Below are 18,877 nucleotides of genomic sequence, written 5' to 3' on the forward strand. Positions count from 1 at the left end.
TATACATACAGTACCAGTCAAAAGTTTGGACACACCTACTCATTCAAGTTTAAAAAATAATGTTTTTACTATTTTCTACATTGTAAAAATAATAGTGAAGACATCAAAACTATGAAATAACACATATGGAATCATGTAGTAACCAGAAAAGTGTTTAACAAATCAAAATATATTTGCGATTCTTCAAAGTAGACACCCTTTGCCTTGTTGACAGTAATGCAAACTCTTGGCATTCTCTCAACCAGTTTCATGAGGTAGTCACCTGGAATGCATTTCAATTAACAGGTGTGCCTTGTTAAAAGTTCATTTGTGGAATTTCTTTCCTTCTTAATGCATTTGAGCCAATCAGTTGTGCTGTAGGTGTGGTATACAGAAGATAGCCCTATTTGGTAAAAGACCAAGTCCTTATTATGGCAAATAAGCAAAGAGAAACAACAGTCCATCATTATTTTAAGACATGAAGGTCAGTCAATCCGAGACATTTCAAGAACTTTGAAAGTTTCTTCAAGTGCAGTCACAAAAACCATGAAGCGCTATGATGAACCTTGCTCTCACGAGGACCGCCACAGCAAAGGAAGACCCAGAGTTACTTCTGCTGCAGAGGATATGTTCATGTTTTTGTGGCCCCACCCCCATCAAAGTTCCTCATCCCTGATCTAGTCCAATGTTCCTCTTAGTTTTCATACATTTTCTTTTGTAGATATAGCAAACTTCACTTGAGGTCATGTTTAGCTATATTACCTATTCTCAGTTATATTAAAAAAAAACGTTATAAGAATCTTTCTGTTTGGACGTTAAATGACGAGGCAGAGGCATTGATGCGAGTAACCAGTTCAGTACATTGCAACACTTCCGGGTATCGCAGTAATTAACGTTTACCAACAGGCGGCATCACTGTGCCATCTTACACCCATAACACTTTTTTTCCCAATGACTGTTTAATCTTTCAACTGACTTTTCTACCTATTACTGAGTTTATAATACAACTTTAGTTTATAGTTAAGTCCTCTTTTATTTGTTGTCTTTAGTAACTTATCTATTGTCTTTTGTGAGTTTTGTTGTATGTTGAAATATTGTTGTACTAAATTGACGGAGCAAAATATATATTTTTTTCTTCATGGATTGTAGGTTATCAACGTGAGGGACCTTTATTGTGAAGGACGAATGAATACCCAAGACGTCGTTTTAGACAGGCCCAGTTCAGCCAGAATTATTAACGGAAGCTGGCGGCAGAATCGAACATCTCCTTAGTTAACACGACTTGATGGTTAGCTACTGTAGCTAGATGAATGGTGTGGAAAGACGTTAATTCGTAGTAAAGTCTTATAAAATGGGCGACCTTGACTCTGGCATAGTATATGTGCGCGAGAGAGGACAGCTTCGTCGCGTCAATAACATTGTGCTCGCGGAGACGAAGCCGCCTTCATCGTCATCATCATCATCACACAGAACAACAAACCCTCTGGCGTTGAAAAAGGAGCACTTCGTCTTCACCTATAACAAAGAAGGCAGTTTGAAGTACACTGCCAAATCCCTCTACGACATATCTCTGCTGTTTGTGGCGTACAACATCAACCATGTCGATTCTCTCGAAGGATTTCCTGAACAAGTAGGGGACAGACTCTTCGCCGCCGCGGAGGAAAAACAGATATTTTCAGATCCTGATGCAGCCCCCAAGGCTCTGCAGTTGTTCAGTGATGCATACGGGGACATAGTGCTCGGGTCACTTTGTTTACGGCATAGGTAAGGACAGAGCTTGGTTATAAACACCTTCCATGTCACATTGTAGTTAGCCTACATACCCCACCTTGTAGTACCACCAACATTATGTAACCTTCAACCTACAGCCAATTTAGGAACTTGCGATGCACTTCATTGACAGTTCATACATGGGCTGGCTGCCTGTTGCCTTGTTTCCGTACAGGTTTCCTTTGCTGTCTGAAAAGCTGGAAGAGATAAAAACGTTTCATAGTCTGAAGTGCCTGGATCTCTTTGGCTGCAGACTGGGAGACAGCCACGACATTTTCCAACATCTCACATCAGATGCATTGTCCAGGTATGAATATATTGTGTTGTTGTTCTATCGTACAGTACAATGCCTAATTAATTCACTGAGGCTGAGCTGCACGTGTGTGATTGACCCTGATGTGTCTTTAGCAGTCAGATTTCAAATGGTTCTGGGTGGTGGTTCGCCTAACCATATTGGGCTCCCGAGTGACACAGCGGTCTAAGGCACCATCTCAGTGCTAGAGGTGTCACTACAGACCCTGGTTCGATTCTGGGCTGTAATCACAACTGGCCGTAATTGGAGTCCCATAGGGTGGCGCACAATTGGCCCAGCGTCGTCTGGGTTAGGCTGTCATTGTAAATAAGAATTTGTTCTTAAGTAACTTGCCTTTTTTAAATTGAAATAACACCCAATCGTAACCTCAACCAATTTAGGTCTTTAGGCCTAAGCTTTTGATGTGTGTGCTGAGTATCCACTTCCTTGTAAAGTTAGTCCTGTGTCTGTCTCCCCATCAGCCGGGTCCAATTGTAGTTCTCCTCTCCTTTTTCTCAGTAGCCTGGTCCAGCTGTCCCTGGGTGGTAACAGCCTGTCAGACCAGGGTCTCCAGAGACTGACAGCCCCTGTCAGGATGATGAGGAGGGGGCTGAGACACCTACAGATACTGGACCTGTCCTGTGAGTAGTCTGTTATGGGGGCATCTCAATAGTACAGCATGGCTTCCTAGTCCCATCCTTAGTTATTTGCACAGCTAGGAAGGAAATCTGAATCGTGAAAGCAGATTCTTCTTAGGGATGGCATACATGTTTTGTTATTTTTAATCTGTCCTGTTCTGTTCCAGCTAGTGAAGATGGGAGGGGAGACAATGTCAGGAAGTCTTAGATGGTCCAGGGGAGCCACAGCATAGCTCTAAACCGGATGTTTTCACTTCTCTTTCCAACAGACAACCCGATCACTGAGAAGGCAGTTGGATATCTCACATGCCTCCCAAAGTTACAAGGTCTTGATGTATCAGGAACTAACATAAAGGTGAGAAGGTTTTGACTCTACTTCTCCCTGTCACAAGACCAGGGTTCCAGACTAACATTTTCCCCTGGTGGTACTGGTGCCTCTAAGTTTTTCAGTTGGGTGGCACCAACCTATGCACATAATATAACATTTTAGTATATAAAGTAATTCAGTGCTTTATTAAAAAGTGTAGTAGACCACAATAAATACATTTTGTCATATTTTCATGTTGTGATTTTAAAATATTTGAATGTGCAACATAATCCAGTGATTTGTAATACATTTTGACTTGACAAATTAGACTGTTATATTTTACTGTTAAAATAGAGCTCCAGAAATGTCTAATTATTTTAGTTTTTTTGCTTCAATAGAGATGAATTAGCCTGCATCTTAATGTGTACTAATATCGTAGACTCATTTTAATTGGGGCTAATTCACCACCTGATTAAGTGAAAACTCAAAACACATTAGTAAGATCGCTGACGCTAACTCTAAAGATATTACCCACTGCTAGTAGCCATGTATTCATCTAACAGTACATTTTGAATGGCTCAAATGTTGTGCCCAGTGAGGCCTATGCAATCCCAGTGAGTCCTATGCAATCCCAGTGAGGCCTATGCAATCCCAGTGAGGCCTATGCAATCCCAGTGAGGCCTATGCAATCCCAGTGAGGCCTATGCAATCCCAGTGAGGCCTATGCGGATTTCACATGGTCCGTATCTCAAAGCCATATCAAATATGTTGGTTGTAAAAAATAGTTGCCATTGAGAGCTGAGTAAAAAAAATAACCTACAGAAAGCTGAACCTCCTTTCTTCAACGGTGACAACATGATAGCCGTGTTTTCCGTAAGATAGGATTTTGAAATGTTATACAATCAGAACACAGAGCATTTTATTTCCCGGGAGAGGGAGCATGTCTCGCTCGGTACACAGCAGCAGGCACCAGTGAAAAGGGACAGACAGACACTTTTTCATTACAGGAATAATGTACCACCTTACTCGTTTGACCAAATCCATGTTTTTAGCTTTCTATAAAATAAGATGTTTTTTGAGTGAGGTGACCGTGTAGAATGTGCGGCTGGCACCGTCTGGAGCCCTGCACCAGACCATAGCTAAGATTCTATCCTGACCCCTTTGTTTCCAATCTGTAACATGTCTTCCACAAGATGGCACCGCTGATCCCTAACAGAACTGAGGGTGAAATGTATACTATTTGATTCCCAGGTTGGCCCGTCATTCAAGCAGACCGTGAGGAACACCATGGGGTTGGTCCTGTCTGAGAAACTACTGGAGGCCTTCGACCACTCCTGTTGTAAAACACAAGGCTGGGCAGAACAGGTAACACTCCTGTTGTAAAACACAAGGCTGGGCAGAACAGGTAACACTCCTGTTGTAAAACACAAGGCTGGGCAGAACAGGTAACACTCCTGTTGTAAAACACAAGGCTGGGCAGAACAGGTAACACTCCTGTTGTAAAACACAAGGCTGGGCAGAACAGGTAACACTCCTGTTGTAAAACACATGGCTGGGCAGAACAGGTAACACTCCTGTTGTAAAACACAAGGCTGGGCAGAACAGGTAACACTCCTGTTGTAAAACACAAGGCTGGGCAGAACAGGTAACACTCCTGTTGTAAAACACAAGGCTGGGCAAAACAGGTAACACTCCTGTTGTAAAACACAAGGCTGGGCAGAACAGGTAACACTCCTGTTGTAAAACACAAGGCTGGGCAGAACAGGTAACACTCCTGTTGTAAAACACACATTTGTGGTACTAAAGTAGTTTATTGATAACTTGTTTTATTTGTATGGCATGTATGTTTGTGACAGGTAGTAAACCAGTGGGAGTTGAGTGCAACAGAACTGCCCAAACTAAAGAAGATCCAAGAGTCAAGAACATCAGCTATTCGCTTTTGTAAGTGTTAACATCCTTTTGTATATACATCACTATTTTAATGAAAGACCATTTTAAAGCTGACCAGGTCGGGATCTGTCTGTTCTTTAGCCCAATCTTAGCCATGCCATACATGTCAGAGGTTAGGGGAATTGGCTATAAGCACATTCCCAATCTGAACCGGGTATTTTCTAAGCTTGTCTGTCTCTGCAGTGGCCAGTTTGGTGGTGTTTTTATATACGATATATGGCTGTCAATACAGGTGCTGTTGTTGTAAACAAGACAATTACTATTTGCTCTTCAGTTGGCAGAGAGAAGTTTGTCAGAGGAATCCTGAGCGCATCACCTCTGGTCCAGGATAAAGAACAAGACAAAACCAGGGAGAGGATACATTTGTATAAACCAGCAGCAAGCACACACACACATCAGACCCAATGCACAGGGACTAAAAGTGGACAAATTAAGCACTCGTCACTTGACAGCGTTGAAATCGCAGGGTCCACCAACGGACATGTAAAACCCTGTTCACAGAACAAGAAGAGGCCTCGTAAACACCAGGTTGGGGACAGCGGTCATCACAGCCCTCCTGTTAAACGTGCTTCTTCATCACCAGCTCTCACAGCAGGCGATTTGGATCTACTCAACAGTTACTGATGCTTCGTCTCCTCCGTAGCCGAGGTCCACGGTCTCCAAATGTGTGTGTGTGTGTGTGTGTGACAATGCACTGCTCAATTTGAACTCTTCCTGATGTCATGCATCCAGTAGAGTTCAGCTTCCACCTCTAGGTTAGCTTTGGTTTTTAGTTTTTGTTTTAGCTGGAGGAACATTTAGTGTTTTCTTCGTCAATCTGCTGCTTATTTACGTTTTAAACTTTTTACAAATAAAAGTATATTGTTTTATTATTGTAACTGTTCCAAGATTCTGATCATTGGTGTGGATCCGGTCTCTGATGACAGAATGTTCACATAGCCAGAGTACACACCTTCGATTTGGTTCAGAGATTAGGGGATGGATGTGGCAGTCAGTCTAGCATAGGGTGACCAGACGTCCCCGTTTTCCCGGGGACAGTCCTTGTTTTTGGTGGCCTGCCCCCGGAAATGTCCCCGTTTTTAACTGTGCGTTTAAAAACAGACTGCAAAGTGAAATAATATTATACGTGGCAAGACCGGGCAGCAGAGCCTACCGGTTGACGTCTCAATCGCGTTGTGCTTGTTTCGTCCAGCAGAGGGGGCTGCTCACTATAGTAGCTTTACTCACTTCTTCTAACTACTTGCTCGCGCTAGTTGTAGAGAGAACTGCTGTGGAAAACTCGGCCAGAAGCTAGCAAGTGTCAAGTGAATCCACAACATCACCACAAACAAACAAAGTTACACTTGTTTGGGATACTAACTAATGATGTTATAATGTCACTATTATATAGATAGATGCTCTGCTTTATAAGGTTTTACATAGGTTATGCTAGCTAACATGAGCTATGTCGACTAAGTTATCTAGCTAGCCAGCTACTGTCATGGTAACTAGGTAAAAAAAAAACGTTCACATGTAAACATGCAGTGGACGAGCTATTTTGAAAATAATTATATTAAATTAATGCACAATTAATTATGATATTTATTTGTACATTACAATTTTAATGGTTTGGCATTATAAGTAGTGTGAAAATATATTTAGACATTTTCATGGATAACATTATCATAATGTTTTCTGTTAGAGGAGAAGAGTGAAAGAGAGAGGAGGAAAGGTAAAGATATGATTACAGAGACTGCCAATTTATTATTGAAAACCATTTTTTTTATAGATAAAATACAAAAATGAGGCAAGCAATGGGAATCTGTTAACCAAAGTATTTTATCTAATAGTGTGCTATTTATTATTAATTGGAGAAGGAAAAATTAAGGGAGTAAAAAAGAGTGAAGCGGAAAGGTAAAGAGCAGGAAGACGAGTGGAGAAAGATTGGAGGAGAAGAAAAGGTTAAGAGAGTAAGAAGAGTGACGACACAAGGAGAGTGAAGAGCAGACAGGAGGTACAATGGCTCTTTCCCAGAAACGGAAATGCCATTTTAATGACAACATGATGAGAGAATTTCCATTTATACGCTCAGGTCAAGACGATAGAATGGTTCACTGCACCCTTTGTAATTCCTCTTTTTCAATTGGCAGTGGGGGAAGAATAGCAGTGGTAGAACATCAGCAGACAAAAAAACTTAAAGCCTTTCTGATTGGCCGTGTTGGTTTGCCCTCTGTCATCACATTCTTCAAGAAGGTAGCGCCTTCCCAAGAAGAATATGATTTAGCTGTGCAGGAGGGGTGTCTTTGCATGCGACACAATCATAGTTACAGATCTGTGGACTGCACAGCACTACTGACACGAAAGCTTTATGAGCCGAAGTTTACATGTGCTAGGACAAAATGTGACGCCACAGTGAGTAGCGTGTTAGCACCATGGCCAACTACTTTGGTAACACAGGACCTAGACCAGGTTGAATTTGTGTCCCTGTCCATTGATGTGTCCAATCATGGACATGTAAAGCTGCTGCCAATAGTAGTCAGATATATGGCGGAAACACATCTGTGGAAACAAAACAGCATGATTTTATTAAATTGAAAGGAGAAACAGCAGAGGAGATCGCAGCTGAGGTCCTGGTGGTCATCCCAAAATTTAACCTGGAAAACATTCTCTGCCCACAACACAAATACCTTCTTTGGATGACTGAATAGGCTGGGGAGGGTCAATCCATACCAACGTTGAAAATGCTCTGCAGCAGGAGGTGATTGGCTTGTCCTGCCCACATCATTCATTACACGGCCAGAACAGCTTTGGATATGATTTCCCTTGATGTTAAGTACCTGCTCACAAAGATATTTGGATATTTTCACCGTCAGAGTAGAAAGACTAAAGGGCTTTGTGAATTTGTTGGCCAGGAGTACCATAACATTTTAGGACACAGAAATGTTCGCTGGATGTCCCTGCTCCCTGCTCTAGAAAGAGTGCTGAAAAGGTGCCATTTGAAATCCCTTTTCCTTTCTGAAGACAAATGCCCTGTTGTCCTGCGAGCAATGTTCGGAAATCCACTGACTGAACTTTGGCTGGCCTTTGTCCAAGGAAACCTGACCGTATTCAGTGACACGATCAAGATGCTTGGAGGCCAGGACCACTGTGCTGTGGAGTCCACTGCAATTCTGAGAAACGTTGAGGCAAAATTGACTGCAAGATGTGATGACAACTTCATTCCCGTTTTGGTCAGAGGACTTCTGAGAGAGCTAGAGGGAAATGGAGCTATGTCTAAAGAGAGCTTTCTCAAAACATCCCAATCATTCTTCACTACGGCTGTGAACTACTTGCAAGCATGGGGAAAGCACACAGATCATCTAAAATATTTACATGGTCTCCTTTTAAAAGGTAACCTCAGCGTGAAGAGATCCAGAAGACAGCAGGCACACTGCAGGAAAAATGCCCCAATGTGACCATCAATGAGGATGCATTGTGTGACGAGGTTACTGGCCTGCAAGAGTTCCTAAAGGGGGGATCGCTTGAAGAATGGAAAACATCAGACACCGCTTAGTCAGAGATGGAGCACGGTGGTTACCCACTTCAAAGAGAACGACATCCCGCACACTAACCTGGCTAGATTAGCGTCTGTTGTCATGTGCTTACCTGGAAGTAATTAGTGTTCTCCCAAATGAATGCTCTATGGACAGCAGCAAGAAATAGATTCACTGTTCCTACCATCAAGGCCATGCTTATTGTGAAGACAAACTTTAACCTCCTCTGCCAGGAGTTCATGGAGAAGCTGGCCAAAGACAGAGCAATCCTGAAGAAGATACATTCTTCTGAGAAATATACAGATTAGGTTAGTATAAGTATATTATGTAGTTACCAATCTCTTCATCTTATTTCTTTATTATGTTAACTATTTCACATAAACTATTGTCTGTTTTTTTTTCAAACTTTGCTCATGTTTTATTCTACTCTTATTCTACCCAGACTAGCAGGACCACTGAATGGCTGTTCAGATCAGTTCTACCCAGACTAGCAGGACCACTGAATGGCTGTTCAGATCAGTTCTACCCAGACTAGCAGGACCACTGAATGGCTGTTCAGATCAGTTCTACCCAGACTAGCAGGACCACTGAATGGCTGTTCAGATCAGTTCTACCCAGACCACTGAATGGCTGTTCAGATCAGTTCTACCCAGACTAGCAGGACCACTGAATGGCTGTTCAGATCAGACAGTTCTGTCTTGTCTATAGTGTTTCTGTTGTATAGTTGTTTTCTCTGTCACAGTGGGCCTGTTAGACTAAATACATGAAACCGGAATTGTTCCCCTTTTTTATTTTATAGATAATAACATTGGATATTTTAATGATATATTGATATTATATATAATAGATAATAACATTGGATATTTTAATGATATATTGATATTATATATAATAACATTGGATATTTTAATGATATATTGACCGCCGAGCTGGAAATGTCCCCGGTTTTCATTTCCGAAATCTGGTCACCTTAGTCTAGCAGGTTAAACTTTTGGGGCAGGTGTACTCGTCAGACCAGTCGTAGCAGTGCTGGCGTCCATCACGGCATAGACAGCGAGGGATACAGGAACAGTACTGGAAGTCCACTGGTATGCAGGGCCACCAGTACACACCACAGGGGGCACAGCCAGCATCTGTAGAGGGGAGATGAGAAGCACAGGCCACCTCTCCGTCACTGTGTGTGTCTGAATATAGGAGGTTGGTAAACACAGTCTATTACATACAATTTGATACTGAAATAATGTCTTGTTGAATAAAAACTTATTCCAAGGATCAGATATAGATAATTTTCCATTTGTTTTTTAAAGAGTTTATTCAAGCAATTGCAAGGAAGTTAACTCTCCAGATGTACTGGGGAGGAACATAAAAGTACCTAGTCATTTATATACATCACCTACACAATGAACTGCTTACGACCTAGTCGTTTATATACATCACCTACACAATGAACTGCTTATGACCTAGTCATTTATATACATCACCTACACAATGAACTGCTTACGACCTAGTCATTTATATACATCACCTACACAATGAACTGCTTATGACCTAGTCATTTATATACATCACCTACACAATGAACTGCTTATGACCTAGTCATTTATATACATCACCTACACAATGAACTGCTTATGACCTAGTCGTTTATATACATCACCTACACAATGAACTGCTTATGACCTAGTCGTTTATATACATCACCTACACAATGAACTGCTTATGACCTAGTCATTTATATACATCACCTACACAATGAACTGCTTACGACCTAGTCGTTTATATACATCACCTACACAATGAACTGCTTATGACCTAGTCATTTATATACATCACCTACACAATGAACTGCTTACGACCTAGTCATTTATATACATCACCTACACAATGAACTGCTTATGACCTAGTCATTTATATACATCACCTATACAATGAACTGCTTATGACCTAGTCATTTATATACATCACCTACACAATGAACTGCTTATGACCTAGTCATTTATATACATCACCTACACAATGAACTGCTTATGACCTAGTCGTTTATATACATCACCTACACAATGAACTGCTTACGACCTAGTCATTTATATACATCACCTACACAATGAACTGCTTACGACCTAGTCATTTATATACATCACCTACACAATGAACTGCTTACGACCTAGTCATTTATATACATCACCTACACAATGAACTGCTTATGACCTAGTCATTTATATACATCACCTACACAATGAACTGCTTACGACCTAGTCATTTATATACATCACCTACACAATGAACTGCTTACGACCTAGTCATTTATATACATCACCTACACAATGAACTGCTTATGACCTAGTCATTTATATACATCACCTACACAATGAACTGCTTACGACCTAGTCATTTATATACATCACCTACACAATGAACTGCTTATGACCTAGTCATTTATATACATCACCTACACAATGAACTGCTTACGACCTAGTCATTTATATACATCACCTACACAATGAACTGCTTATGACCTAGTCATTTATATACATCACCTACACAATGAACTGCTTACGACCTAGTCATTTATATACATCACCTACACAATGAACTGCTTATGACCTAGTCATTTATATACATCACCTACACAATGAACTGCTTACGTGAGCGATAAGGGTTCCTTCGCTCTACTCCCTTTTTTAAAGCATTGAAACAAATAAAAGCAGGTTGGAACCAGTTTTCATAGCCCATGTGTCTTAAGATAGCAGAGTTATACAATGGCGACAGTCTAAACAGACAGAACAAGAGTTCAGCCTGGTTGCCAAGGAGACGATAAAGAATCCCTCCTTTGTGTACAAAGAGGTTACTGGACAGCAGGGGAAACAACCAGTGAGTAGCACCATTCAACTCGAGCATTTTTGTTCCATTTAGAACGTAACATGTACTCCCGCTAACCTGCCAATTTATATATATCTATATATATATATATATATATATTAAAGAAATAAATAAATAAATCTGGTACTATCCCCAAGGTTTGGAAGGCGGCCCATGTACTCCCCCTTCACAAAGGTGGTGACCCTTGTGACCTAAATAATTACTACCCTATTTCTAACCGTTCTTGCCTAGTATTGCAGTGCTAGAGGCATCACTACAGACCCTGGTTCGATCCCGGGCTGTATCACAACCGACCATGATCGAGAGTCTTATAGGGCGGCGCATAATTGGCCCGGGGTAGGCTGTCATTTTGTAAATAAGAATTTGTACTTAACTGACTTGCCTAGTTAAATAAATATGACGGTAATCTGTAGGCGAAGAAAACAGCATTAAACTTGACTCTGAAATTTGAATAATACAACTCACAAGGCCCAATCTCATCAGAGCAGTCCCCACAGTCATTGAAGTTGTTACACTTCTTGTCAGTAAAGACCCAGGACTGAGGGTTTCCACATCGAAACACAAGACCACCTGGAAGGTTGTTGGGGAGATCACCTGAAAGGAAAAGTATGGGCATGTTTACTTAGAGCAAAGGTTCTCAACCTGAGGTTCTCAACCTGAGGTTCTCAACCTGGGGTTCTAGTCCCCCTGAGGTTCTCAACCTGGGGTTCTAGTCCCCCTGAGGTTCTCAACCTGGGGTTCTAGTCCCCCTGAGGTTCTCAACCTGGGGTTCTAGTCCCCCTGAGGTTCTCAACCTGGGGTTCTCAACCTGGGGTTCTAGTCCCCCTGAGGTTCTCAACCTGGGGTTATAGTCCCCCTGAGGTTCTCAACCTGGGGTTCTAGTCCCCCTGAGGTTCTCAACCTGGGGTTCTAGTCCCCCTGAGGTTCTCAACCTGGGGTTCTCAACCTGGGGTTCTAGTCCCCTGAGGTTCTCAACCTGGGGTTCTAGTCCCCCCAAGGTTCTTAGGAAAATGAATAGCATTGGTTTTGCTAATAGCTGCTTTACTGAGGAAAGGTTTAACTTACAATAGCTAGGTTTACATCCAATTGGCGACAGATTTTCATGTAAATATTCACATTATTTAACGCGGTCATATGTTTTTTTTACGTAGTTATTACACATTGATTACACTATGACGCGTAGTAAAGTTGTCTCGCGCACCTATAGTGCTTGTCAAAAAGCTCATGGTTGCAAACAATGTTTATTTTTTATTTAACCAGTCAAGTCCAATTAAGACCCAATTTTTATTTACAATGACGGCCTACCCTGGCCAAACCCGGACGACGCTGGGCCAATTGTGCGCCACCCTATGGGACTCCCAATCACGGCCGGATGTGATACAGCCTGGATTCGAACCAGGGACTGTAATGACGCCTCTTGCACTGAGATGCAGTGCCTTAGAATGCTGCGTACGTGTGTGTTTTAACTAATGTAACTGTACTAGAATGCTTAAAAGGCCGCTAAAATGTTAAATATCGGTTATTGGTATCTGGTTTTTTTTTTTGGCAAGGAAAATATCAGATATCGACCAAAAACGTCACATCGGTGCATCACATCACTTATTACCATGAATGTATTTTTTTTTATGATCGTGTTTGCTAAAATTTAAAAAATAAAGGTTAAATAAAAATAAATTACTAAAATGGAAAATAAATGAGAACATTATTGGAACAGTGACTAACTGCACATGTGTGTGTCCTCATCGGCTCCTTTGGGGCAGGTCACGTCCCCGTTACAGAGGTCAGAGGGCGGGATACAGGTCAGTCTGTCGTCACACAGGAAGCCTGTCGCATTGTCCGCTGTCCTGCAGACACGGTTTACTACAAGGGGACATTTACAAACCCTCATTACTAGAACTGGGGATCAGTATCCACAAAGCATCAGAGTAGTATCACTGATCTAGGATCAGTATCCACAAAGCATCAGAGTAGGATCACTGATCTAGGATCAGTTAGACCTTTCAGACCATAATGAAAGAATGGGGGAGCGCTGATCTTACATCAGCACTCTTACTCTGAGATGCTTTATGAACAGGGCCCCAAGTCTTCACAACAAATAGGCCTTCAAACCCAGGATATCACTGAAAGGTAGTATTTACTGCCATCTTGTGTCAGATATCAGTAACTGCATACAATAGCACTCCATTACATGGATAAACAAGACAACAGTAAACATGTCGTCCCCTACGAATGATGCAGCCCCCCCCCCCCCCCCCCCTTGGGCCAATCACTGTAATTTTGTAACTGACAGATCTCTATTGCAAGACTCATCATTCACCAAAGTTGTCTAAACCAGGCCAGTGGTGTCTGAGATATCACGTGGGTTAGCTAGACTCGTTTCCCTAAGCATGTGCGACAAATTTCAATACTGAGTCAAACACATCAAGAGATATAAACACGTACCTGTTATAGCGCCACCGTGTGGTTGATATGAATGGTCTTGCATATGCTGAGTCTTGACAGTGTATGCAACATGTGTACCAAAATGTATTTACAATATGAATATCCTTGACTTTTTTTATGTGCCAGACCACGCCAATGTGAATGTTGTTTTAAGTACTAGTCTGGAAAATATTGCGTTGAGAGACCTTCGTCCATAGGCGCCACATATCAAGTTTCATGCAGATTGGACATTCGGTGCCAGAAAGAGTAGCGTTTTTAAGTGTTTTTTACAATATTCTAAATGGCGAAAATCAATCAATGGCGGACCTTTATGGGTCCCTGAGTCAAATGTGTTCCTTATGAGGAGAGGGACTTACAGTATGTACGGTATTTCATGACTCAAACGGGGTGAGTGGTGTGACCTTTCAAAGTTAGCATTTTCAATCTCTTGTTATGAACTGGGTGGTTCAAGCCCTGAATGCTGATTGGCTGACAGCCGTGGTATATCAGACCGTATACCACGGGTATGACAAAACACTTGTTTTTACTGCTCTAATTACGTTGGTAACCGGTTTGTAATAGCAATAAGGCACCTTGGGGGGGTTTGTGATATATGTCCAATATACCACGGCTAAGGGCTGTATCCAGGCACTCAGCGTTGCGTCGTGTATAAGAACAGCCCTTAGCCGTGGTATATTGGCCATGTACCACACCCCCCCGGGACCTATTGCTTAATTAAAGTGCCACCATCTGGCCAATCAGTGTGATTTTGTAAAACATGCACCATTCATCCAAGTTTCGCCAGAATCATGCTATTGCTGTCTGAGATATCGTCGTGTGTGACTAATGTATGGAGACAAACCCACAGTCCCCTCCTAAATAATTGTGATCCAGCAGAGAAAGACCTGTGTGTTTATTTATCTTACCAGGAGGTGATTTGGGGATCCCAAAGACCAGAGTGAGTATAACCCCTACTACAGCCAGGACTGTTCCTACAGTTAGTATTATACTGGAGAGACAGACCGCTCGTCTGCTGCAGCACCGACAGCACTCTCCACAGCAGTCTGTGGACAGACAGACCACAGTCCAGCGACAGATCCTGTACACGTCTATAGTTATTTCTCAAATGGCATCCTATGCTCCGTTTAGTACACTTCTTTTGGCCAGAGCCCTGTATTGTTGGGATTCCTTGGGAGGCCCTGTGTGTATCATACCGTGTACCATAACGTGTACCACACATTAAAGCACACCATTTCTAGGTGATGACAGACAAAATGATTTGTCTTACCTTCATCAGGTGACCCCAATGAACGGTCATCAAACAGTCTCTGACATGGAATAGAAAAATGATACATTTTAAGTCCCAGGTAATATTTTCCAACATGGAGGAAATCGTTGTTTCCGTATTGATGAAATGAAAATGATTCCATGGATGTTTACAAAAAAACAACAACACTATTGTTCCAAATTCCGTTCCAACGGACACTTCTGAGACATTACCTGCTGTGGGTGGGTCCGGTTAGTATTCATAGCTCTTCAATATTCCCTATTCAACATATCTAAGCACTACTAAAGCACAGCTAAACTAGTCGCATAGTACCATTATGGTAGGTAATTATAGGTAGGTTGATAGGTTCAGTGATAGTTACTTGGTTACCATTGAGGCATTGTGGAAACAACAGTTTCCCCTCAGTCACCTCACACCAGCTCAGTAATGCCCACAGTGACAAAGGTAAACAGACTCTATCCTTAAACAGCCAATCATAAACTGGGCACCAAGGCTCAATGGACTGAGGTCTGAATGGGGAAATAGTTCTAAATCAGTTTTAGTGGTTTGTTTATAGTCACTTAGAAACTTAAAAGCCTTTGAATTGTTCTTTGCCATAGCTACTGTGTGTTTGAGGGTTTACGGTTGACCTAACAGTCAATACGGGAATACGGCTTTAAAGGAAATGCTAGGTATTGGAGGTATCACTATCAAAATACATTTTAGACGAGCATTAACAGAGAATTGGAAATGGATTTTCAGTGTACTTCCTGTATCTCCATCATGTTGGTTTGGCCCCTAAATGTTTAGATGTTAGACTGGTCCAGCCTCTTCCTCCTGCTTGGAGGGGAAGACCAGAGAGGATGCTGGGTAAGGGGTCAGCAGCTTGTGGTCCTTGGCGTACTCCATGTATCCATTGATACTCAGTTTCTACAAAGACGGAAAAGCTTTATTTTCAATATTGGAATGACTCTGGTTCCTTCATATCTCCATAGATTGCAAACTACTTTAATTACTTTTTCATTGGCAAGATTAGCAACCTTAGGGATGACATGCCAGCAACAAACACTGACACTACCCATCCAAGTATATCTGAAGTATATCTGACCAAATTATGAAAGACTAGAATAGTACTTTTGAATTCCGTTAAAGTCAGTGTGGAAGAGGTGAAAAAAATGGTTGTCAACAATGACAAGCCACCAGGGTCTGACAATCTGGATGGAAAATTGCTGAGGATAATAGCAGACGATGTCGCTACTCCTATTTGCCACATCTTCAATATAAGCCTACTAGAGCATTTGCCCTCAGGTCTGGAGGGAAGCTAAAGTCACTCTGCTACCCAGGAATAGTAAAGCCCCCTTTACTGTCTCAAATAGCCGACCAAGTAGCCTGTTACCAACACTTTGTAAACTTCTGGAAAAAATACTGTTTGACCAAATACAATGCTATTTCACAGTAAATAAATTGACAACAGAATTTCAGCACACTTATATGGAAGGACACTGAACAAGCACAGCACTTACACAAATGACTGATGATTGGCTGAGAGAAATTGATGATAAAAAGATTGTGGAGGCTGTCTTGTTAGACTTCAGTGCAGCTTTTGACATTATTGATCATAGTCTGCTGCTGGAAAAACGTATGTGTTATGGCTTTACACCCCCTGCCGTACTGTGGATAAAGAGTTACCTGTCTAACAGAACACAGAGGGTGTTCTTTAATGGAAGCCTCTGAAACATAATCCAGGTAGAATCAGGAATTCCCCAGGGTAGCTGTTTAGGCCCCTTGCTTTTTAAAATGTATACGACATGCCACTGACTTTGAGTAAAGCCAGAGTGTCTATGTATGCGGATGACTCAATACTTTACACGTCAGCTACTACAGTGACTGAAATGACTGCAACACTTAACAAAGAGCTACAGTTAGTTTCAGAGTGGGTGGCAAGGAATAATTTAGCCCTAAATGTTTCTAAAACTAAAAGCGTTGTATTTGGGACAAAACACTGACTAAACCCTAAACCTCAACTAAATATTGTAATAAATCATGTGAAAATTGAGCAAGTTGAGATGACTAAACTGCTTGGAGTAACCCTAGATTGTAAACTGTCATGGTCAAAACATATTGATGCAGTAGTACCTAAGATGGGGAGAAGTCACAGTCCCCAAGTCCAGAACAGACTTGTGCACAGTACTACATAGAGCCATGACTACATGGAACTCTATTCCACATCAAGTAACTCATGCCAGCAATAAAATTAGATTTAAAAAACAGATAAAAAAACACCTTATGGAACAGCGGGGACTGTGAAGCAACAAAAACATTGGCACATACACATGCGTACACACACACGATAACATATGCACTATACATACACATGGATTTAGTACTGTAGATATGTGGTGGTGGAGAAGGGGCCTGAGGGCACACAGTGTGTTGGGAAATCTGTGAATATATTGTAATGTTTTTAAAATTGTATAAACTGCCTTAATTTTGCTGGACCCCAGGAAGAGTAGCTTCTGCCTTGGCAGGAACTAATGGGGATCCATAATAAACCCCAGGAAGAGTAGCTGCTGCCTTGGCAGGAACTAATGGGGATCCATAATAAACCCCATGAAGAGTAGCTGTTGCCTTGGCAGGAACTAATGGGGATCCATAATAAACCCCAGGAAGAGTAGCTGCTGCCTTGACAGGAACTAATGGGGATCCATAATAAACCCCAGGAAGAGTAGCTGTTGCCTTGGCAGGAACTAATGGGGATCCATAATAAACCCCAGGAAGAGTAGCTGCTGCCTTGGCAGGAACTAATGGGGATCCATAATAAACCCCAGGAAGAGTAGCTGTTGCCTTGGCAGGAACTAATGGGGATCCATAATAAACCCCAGGAAGAGTAGCTGCTGCCTTGGCAGGAACTAATGGGGATCCATAATAAACCCCAGGAAGAGTAGCTGCTGCTTTGGCAGGAACTAATGGGGATCCATAATAAACCCCAGGAAGAGTAGCTGCTGCCTTGGCAGGAACTAATGGGGATCCATAATGAATACAAATAGATACTCAGTTTCTACAAAGACAACAGAAACATTTTCAATTTTATTTGTTCATATCCATTTGTTTTTTTTTCTTCATTTATGCAAAGAATTATGGAATATTAGAACACTAACACTTTTATTTTCGGCCTAGGAGAAGACTTACCTCAGCTGGGATGTATGTATTGAACTACAGCAGTTGCCATGGTATCACAGCAGATCCAGATGAGAGTCAGAAAAGACAGGATCAGAAAGATCCATTGTGCGAGCCAGTGGTTCCTAGTGAAGCCAGTGGTTCCTAGGGAAGCCAGTGGTTCCTAGGGAAGCCAGTGGTTCCTAGTGAAGCCAGTGGTTCCTAGTGAAGCCAGTGGTTCCTAGGGAAGCCAGTGGTTCCTAGTGTAGCCAGTGGTTCCTAGTGAAGCCAGTGGTTCCTAGTGAAGCCAGTGTTTCCTAGTGTAGCCAGTGTTTCCTAGTGTAGCCAGTGTTTCCTAGTGTAGCCAGTGTTTCCTAGTGTAGCCAGTGTTTCCTAGTGTAGCCAGTGTTTCCTAGTGTAGCCAGTGTTTCCTAGTGAAGCCAGTGTTTCCTAGTGAAGCCAGTGGTTCCTAGGGAAGCCAGTGGTTCCTAGGGAAGCCAGTGGTTCCTAGGGAAGCCAGTGGTTCCTAGGGAAGCCAGTGGTTCCTAGGGAAGCCAAAATTGTGTTTCACTTCATTCAGTGAAGATTCATACTAAGTAAATCCCAAAATTGTTGCAATACAACATTGTCATGATTTATTAGATAATGTCTCTGATCTTGTGGACAATGGTACAGTGAGGCCTTACGAGCAGGTAGCCTAGTGGT

General features: G+C 41.9%; 2 protein-coding genes across 2 annotated transcripts; one reads left to right on the forward strand and one right to left on the reverse strand.

The window, feature by feature from the left end:
* The first annotated feature begins 898 nt into the window (after positions 1-898).
* On the forward strand, positions 899-5,814 carry LOC139386848 (leucine rich repeat containing 42). The gene is made up of 7 exons (XM_071132702.1): positions 899-1,743; positions 1,925-2,056; positions 2,561-2,682; positions 2,949-3,034; positions 4,238-4,351; positions 4,843-4,927; positions 5,211-5,814. Exons 1-7 carry the CDS (start codon positions 1,331-1,333, stop codon positions 5,558-5,560), a joined length of 1,302 nt encoding a protein of 433 aa, XP_070988803.1. The 5' UTR covers positions 899-1,330; the 3' UTR covers positions 5,561-5,814.
* A 3,490-nt stretch (positions 5,815-9,304) lies between these two features.
* Positions 9,305-15,296, reverse strand: LOC139387439 (low-density lipoprotein receptor class A domain-containing protein 1-like). Its single transcript, XM_071133617.1, has 5 exons — positions 15,250-15,296; positions 15,038-15,077; positions 13,051-13,188; positions 11,794-11,922; positions 9,305-9,581 (listed from the first exon to the last, which is right to left on the reverse strand). Exons 1-5 carry the CDS (start codon positions 15,277-15,279, stop codon positions 9,424-9,426), a joined length of 495 nt encoding a protein of 164 aa, XP_070989718.1. The 5' UTR covers positions 15,280-15,296; the 3' UTR covers positions 9,305-9,423.
* Between the last annotated feature and the right edge of the window lie 3,581 nt (positions 15,297-18,877).

The sequence above is a fragment of the Oncorhynchus clarkii genome, chromosome 28, assembly GCF_045791955.1.
Source record: "Oncorhynchus clarkii lewisi isolate Uvic-CL-2024 chromosome 28, UVic_Ocla_1.0, whole genome shotgun sequence".
In the NCBI taxonomy this organism is placed as follows: Eukaryota; Metazoa; Chordata; class Actinopteri; order Salmoniformes; family Salmonidae; genus Oncorhynchus; species Oncorhynchus clarkii.

Coding starts and splice junctions, on each gene's coding strand:
- LOC139386848 (XM_071132702.1), top strand. CDS start 1,331: ATGGGCGACCTTGACTCTGGCATAGTATATGTGCGCGAGAGAGGACAG. Junction 2,683..2,948: donor ACAGATACTGGACCTGTCCT/GTGAGTAGTCTG, acceptor TCTTTCCAACAG/ACAACCCGATCACTGAGAAG. Junction 4,928..5,210: donor AACATCAGCTATTCGCTTTT/GTAAGTGTTAAC, acceptor TTTGCTCTTCAG/TTGGCAGAGAGAAGTTTGTC.
- LOC139387439 (XM_071133617.1), bottom strand. CDS start 15,279: ATGAATACTAACCGGACCCACCCACAGCAG. Junction 15,078..15,249: donor ACCGGACCCACCCACAGCAG/GTAATGTCTCAG, acceptor ATTCCATGTCAG/AGACTGTTTGATGACCGTTC. Junction 11,923..13,050: donor TGAGGACACACACATGTGCA/GTTAGTCACTGT, acceptor TTTTCCTTTCAG/GTGATCTCCCCAACAACCTT.